We start from the raw sequence: 6,000 nt of genomic DNA, 5'->3' as shown, positions 1-6,000 counted from the left end.
TGTATATATATATATATTTTTTTTTTATATGGATATTTAATAGGCGCCAGTGCAATAATATATACTAATAAAATGAAAATAGTTAATTCTATGAAAATGTACCATGTGAAAATAATTAATATTTTAATATTAATTAAATAACATATTAATACATTTAAATATTAAACTTTTAATTGTGAATTTATAATATGATTATAATTAATTGTATTACTGTAACAATAATAATATTAGTGATGGCAGTAATATTAGTTATTATTACGTTCCATTCCATAGATTACACACCGCTTTTCCCTTTCCACCAAAATACAATGCTGCCAAAAGCAGCCCAGCCTTCTCGACCTGTAGGCAAACCAACAAAATGGCGGCCGCTGTGCGGCGACAACTCTGCAGCGGAGACGCACTTCCGGCACAGCCCCAATCATGAGGCGCGTAGGAGCGGTGGGCTGGGCTTGTGTTTCCATGGCAGCCGGGCAGCCACGCTAATGCACGGGCTTGTGTTTGTATAAGCGGGGATCCCGGGAGGAGAGACATGTCCAAGGGGAAGGTGAGCTGTCCTTCTGTACGGTTATCAGATACCATGTGAGTCTATTACTGCGGGCCAGTCTGAGTGTGGAGGGATATGAGCAAGTCACATGACTCTGACCTGGCTGTATTGGGTCATGTGACCAGCCTAGATTATGTGACTTGGTGGGGTATGGATTTTCCTGCAAGGATCATATTATTATTATTATTATTATTATTTATTTTTATGAATGCTTCTCATAGTACACACATCTGTTTAGCAGCCATGCTAGGATGATTGCCCAGACCCAAATAAGTCCCCATAATTGATTGTTAGGTGCTGTACATTGCTGGGAGCAACATTCATTTATTGAGGTTCAGTGAGACAATGTCCCTCTGATGGGGGAAATTCTGAGCTGTTTCTTCAAGGGGACACAAATATAACAAGGCTGGGCGTCTTTGAGATAAGGATACAGGTGTGCAAGCTAATATGAAATTTAGTAAGCAAAATGTTTTTGGCTGTAACTTCAGACAATTGTTTTTTTTTTTTTTAATATTTGATATTGAGGAGAATGGTAAGGGGGCGCTGTTGCTGTCTGTGTCCCCCTGTGGTGAGATCCCCCACCCCTTCCTGTCACAGTGACCACATATGAAATGTATTAGTATATTAATCCTTTTTCCTTTCATCATCATTTCATCCTCCTTTCCTCTTCCTTTTCTTTTACCTTTTTCTCTCTTCTTTTCCTATCCTTTTTCCTCTTCCCTCTCCTTTCCCCCTTCCCTCTCCTTTCCCCCTTCCCCCTCCTTTCCCCCTTCCCCCTCCTTTCCCCCTTCCCTCCCCTTTCCCTCTCCTTTCCCCTTTCCCTCTCCTTTCCCCTTTCCTTTCCCCCTTCCCTTTTCCTTTCCCCCTTCCCTTTTCCTTTCCCCCTTCCCTTTTCCTTTCCCCCTTCCCTTTTCCTTTCCCCCTTCCCTTTTCCTTTCCCCCTTCCCTTTTCCTTTCCCCCTTCCCTTTTCCTTTCCCCCTTCCCTTTTCCTTTCCCCCTTCCCTTTTCCTTTCCCCCTTCCCTTTTCCTTTCCCCCTTCCCTTTTCCTTTCCCCCTTCCCTTTTCCTTTCCCCCTTCCCTTTTCCTTTTCCCCCTTCCCTTTTCCTCTCCCTATCCTTTCCTCCTCCCCCCTTCCTGTGCTTTCCCCTTCCCTCTCACTATCCTTTCCCCCTGTCCACTCCCCCTCCCTTTCCCTCTTCCCTTTCCCCTTCCCTCTCCCTATCCTTTCCTCCTCCCCCTTCCTGTCCTTTCCCTCTCCCTGTCCTTTCCCCCTTCCCTCTCTCTATCCTTTTCCCCCCTTCCCTCTTCCTGTCCTTTGCTCTTCCCTCTTCCTGTCCTTTGCTCTTCCCTCTTCCTGTCCTTTGCTCTTCCCTCTTCCTGTCCTTTGCTCTTCCCTCTTCCTGTCCTTTGCTCTTCCCTCTTCCTGTCCTTTGCTCTTCCCTCTTCCTGTGCTTTCCCCTCCCCTATCCTTTCCTCTTCCTATCCTTTCCTCTTCCTATCCTTAACTCTTCCCTCTTACTATCCTTTTCCATGCACTCTCCCTATTGTTTCCTATTCATTTTCCCCTTCCATTTTCTCTTCCCTCTTCCTTTGCCATTCCTCTTCCTTTTTTCTTTTCCCTATTTTATTCCCTTTCCCTCTTCTTTTGGCCTTCCCCTCTCCCTTTCTTTTTTCCCCTTTTTTCCTTTTTCTTTTTCAACTTTTCCCTTCCCTTTCTGTCTTTGCCTTCTTTTTCCCCTCTTCGTTCCTGTGTTCCCTTTCCGTCTTTTTTACTCCACCCCCCCCCACCCCCCTTTTGTTTTTTTCCCCTTCCTCATTCCATTCTTTTCTACATTCTTTTCCCTCCTGTTTTCACTCCCTGATTTTGATTCCCCTTTCCCTCTTCCATTTATTTTCCCACTTTCTTTCTTTTTCCCACTTTGGTTTCTTTTCCCTTTCCTTTTACTTCTTCCTTTCGTTTTTCTTTTCTTTACACTCTTCCTTTTTTTTCCCCTTTCTTTCTGTTTCCATCTTCCATCTATATATATATATACAGTAGGAAGTTTAAATTGAGGTGTTTTTATTGCCCAATCAGTAACTGCCATGTTTGTTACCAGGTTGTTGCAGCCAGAGCTCAGTATGGATACCAGCGCTCCAAGGATCGGTAAGGAGGAATACATCATGTGATATTATTAGGCTTCATTCACATATTGGCGCCTCGGACCGCGGGCAGAATCGCTTTATTCTTCCTGCGACGCCTGTCACCCTAAAAAAGTACTTTTTTGGGGCGAAAGGCATCCCACAATTCTGTTTGCGCGATTCTACTGTGATTGCTGCCCAATGAATCATGGTAAATTCGCGTAAACAGAATTGCGGGACGCCTGTCATCCAAAAAAAGTACAAGAACTTCTTTTGGGCGATAGACATCCCGTGTTTCTGTTTGCTTGATTTTACCGCAATTCGTCGGGCAACAATAGTGGCAAAACCGTGACGCGTTTGGGGGGCCATTGCAAGTCATGGGAATCGCACGGGCGTCCCGCGATTTGCAATGATTCAGGATCGCGGGCAGAATCACAGCGATTGCCTACGATCCGAGAAGCCAATATGTGAACGGAGCCTTAGAGCTGGGTCTCGCAGGTCATTCACACACTCTCATTGTGTTTTGTATCAGGGAGCCCCGATCCTGCATCCGATACAGGTGTGCACTCATTAACACCATTGCAGATGTGCTGAGGCAGCGGCCAGGCTGGACGGAAGTGAAGGAGTAAGTTTTTGTTACAATTTAAATTTTCTTTTACTAAAACCCAGGATTGCAACCAAAACTTTTTTTTCCTCTTTCGTTCATTGACGGACACCGCTCCTGATCTTCTTGACCATCGGGTTATACTGCCCCCTACAGGAGTAGGACACTAGGCAGAAAAAGAACTTGACTCCGCCTATGGGCAGTACCAGGGGGTATACTCCCTCTCTCTGCTATAGGTACTCAGTTTTTTTCTGCCTAGTCAGGAGTAAGGACCTAGTTCCTTGCTGGGATCTCTGGTCCTGGCAATTTTTTCTTTTTAGATAGATTTTTTTCCTGTGAGATCTACAATCAACTGCCAGACACGGGGGACGGCTGGATAATCTAGATCCAGTAGTCACCCCAGTCTGGCCAGCGAGCGCATGCATTCCTCAGCTCTGCGCTAGGTCGGGTGCAACACAGCCCTACCGGACGGGGCTGGCCTACGAGGTCGCATACGACCAGGTCCAGGCCTACGTCGCAGCGTTTCTCCTTGCCGACAGCCCCCCATTTAGGCGAGGAGGTTCTGCCTGGAGCGGTGCCCACCTGGTTCCTGGTATGGTGAGTAGCTATCCCCCCCTTTTCCTCCTGGAGGGTTTTTGGGTGGACGCGGGCCCCTGCCCCTGGGGTTGTCAGACCCCTGGTTCCCCTCCTTCCTGTTAGTCCCCCCCCCTTAAATCTAATGGTCCTGTGGGTCATCTATGCCCCCCCATCCCCCCTCCAACTATACTGGGGTTGTATGGTGGTCTGGCTACCTCCTTGGGCTGGGGCAGGGTGCTGTACTGGGGATAGGGATGGGGGGTACGCCACCAGCGAAAGGGTGAACGGCTGTGGGGGGGGGCTGTATTTGGTGGGGGGCTCCTTCCACTGCCCTCTCTTCTTGCTCTGTGTCTTGCCTGGGCCCAGAGGTCCCTCCTGGGTCCCTGGGATCCCTGTGGAGCCACCATTTTGTTGTAGCCTATTTTCTGTATGGGTTGGTGGCCATGTTTGTGTATCCGGGGCGGCCATTTTGCGTTAGTCCGGCATTGAATTGAATGGCGGCCATTACTGTGGAGCCTGTGGATGGAGTGCTTTGAGCCTGGTGCTGCTGGTGACTGCCTGGTGAGTCTGGTGGGGTCCTCTCCCTCTCTTTGCTGCAGGATCAGGGGCTGCTCTATGGCTGACCAGCGGGTGGTTTTACCAGCGCGGTGGGGGTGTCCCTTCTAATAAAGGGTAATTGGGCTGCTTTACAGGTGCACCTACGGCTTTCCTGCGGGTTAGCTGCACTGATCCATAGACACACACAAGTAGAGATGCACCGAAATTTCAGCTAAACATATCGTCCCTAAATGGTGTTATCTGCATTTTGCCGATAAGAGAAAAAATTGGCAATAATGGCGCTGAAAACGGATGTGATTTTTGCCACGATTTTATGGCGATTTTACAGCAGTTTTTGCTGCGATTATTTATTTTTTTTTACCACGTTTTTTTACTGTGCTTTATAGTGTGTTTTTCTTAGTTTATGGGTTTTAAAAACTGCATCAAAAATGTAACATGGGTGCGGTATTGCTGCGTTTTTTCATAGCATTTCAACGGGGAGGTGCGTTTTTTAGTGCATTCTTTTCTTTTTTTTTTTTTTTTTTTTTTACTGAGCAAAAATGCATCAAGCAGGATTTTTCACCCCACAACAGAAGCGGAACGGACCAGTGTGATCAAATACATGGAATTTAAAGGGATGCATTTTTCTGGCGGTAAGAGTTCCAATAATGGCCGACAATAAAATCCTATTTATTATCAATTCATATTTATTTAAATTCATGATTTTAATTAAAAAGTCAAATATAATACAATTATATATACAAATGTATAAATATTTTTCAAAAACGATTGTTTTTCGGTTTTCAGCCAAGTGCATCCTGCATTTTCGGTTTCAGTTTCGGCACCAAAATTTCCATTTACCCACAAGATGTATGAGAGGTCTATATAGGGCTTAGTGCAGCTAATCCGCAGGTGCACCCGTGGGTTGCACATCAGTGTGAAAGCAGCCTTATAGGGAGCTAAGAAAAGTAAGGGCTTGTTTACATTTGCTGTTTGGGGGGGCAGTAAAACCCCATAGTTCATTGTGGCCCGCGTCCGCCTAAAGTTACTATAAAGTCTTGTTCTTTTATTCTATAAAAATAACAAACATGTTCTACTTCCCTGCTCAGTGCAGTTGGTTTTGCACAGAGCAGCCCGGATCCGCCTCTTCTCGGGTCCCCCCCCCCCCCCCCGCTGGCTCTCCTGGCCCCTCCCTCTTGTTGAGTGCCCCCACAGCAAGCAGCTTGCTCTGGGGGCAGCCGAGCCACGGCTCCGTGTATCCATTCAGGCACAGAGCTGCAGTTAGCCCTGCCCCCTCTCTCCTCATTGACTAACTGACTTTGATTGACAGCAGCAGGAGCCTATGGTGTCTCAGTCAGTCAGGGGGGAGAGTCCCCGATGGCTGAGGCACTCATGGACATTGCTGGATAGAGATGGGGCTCAGGTAAGTATGAGGGAGTCTGCTACACACAGAAGGTTTTTTTATCTGAATGCAGAGAATTCATTAGGATAAAAAAAAACCTTCTGCCTTTAGAACCCCTTTAAATAGTCCTGTAACTTCTTCCCGTTCATGTTCTATAGCCAAAAGACGGCTACACCGCGGACCTTAATTGCCGGAAGGGCGTCCATGTACGTCCTTCC

At 46.7% G+C, this 6,000-nt stretch overlaps 1 protein-coding gene across 1 annotated transcript in view; it reads left to right on the top strand.

Annotated features, from left to right (window-relative positions):
* Nucleotides 1-439: 439 nt before the first annotated feature.
* The window catches only part of TTLL9 (tubulin tyrosine ligase like 9), a 46,863-nt gene continuing 41,302 nt past the window's right edge, over nucleotides 440-6,000 (top strand). The window contains exons 1-3 of the mRNA XM_082272625.1: nucleotides 440-544; nucleotides 2,642-2,688; nucleotides 3,196-3,288. Of these exons, the coding sequence (XP_082128751.1) occupies nucleotides 530-544; nucleotides 2,642-2,688; nucleotides 3,196-3,288 (155 nt within the window). The 5' untranslated portion in view covers nucleotides 440-529. The remainder of the gene's footprint in view (nucleotides 545-2,641; nucleotides 2,689-3,195; nucleotides 3,289-6,000) is intronic.

The sequence above is a fragment of the Pelophylax lessonae genome (genome assembly GCF_965119305.1).
Source record: "Pelophylax lessonae genome assembly, chromosome: 11".
Taxonomy (NCBI): Eukaryota; Metazoa; Chordata; class Amphibia; order Anura; family Ranidae; genus Pelophylax; species Pelophylax lessonae.
Note: the sequence above shows the minus strand (reverse complement) of the source record. Positions and strands in the feature narration are given on the sequence as shown.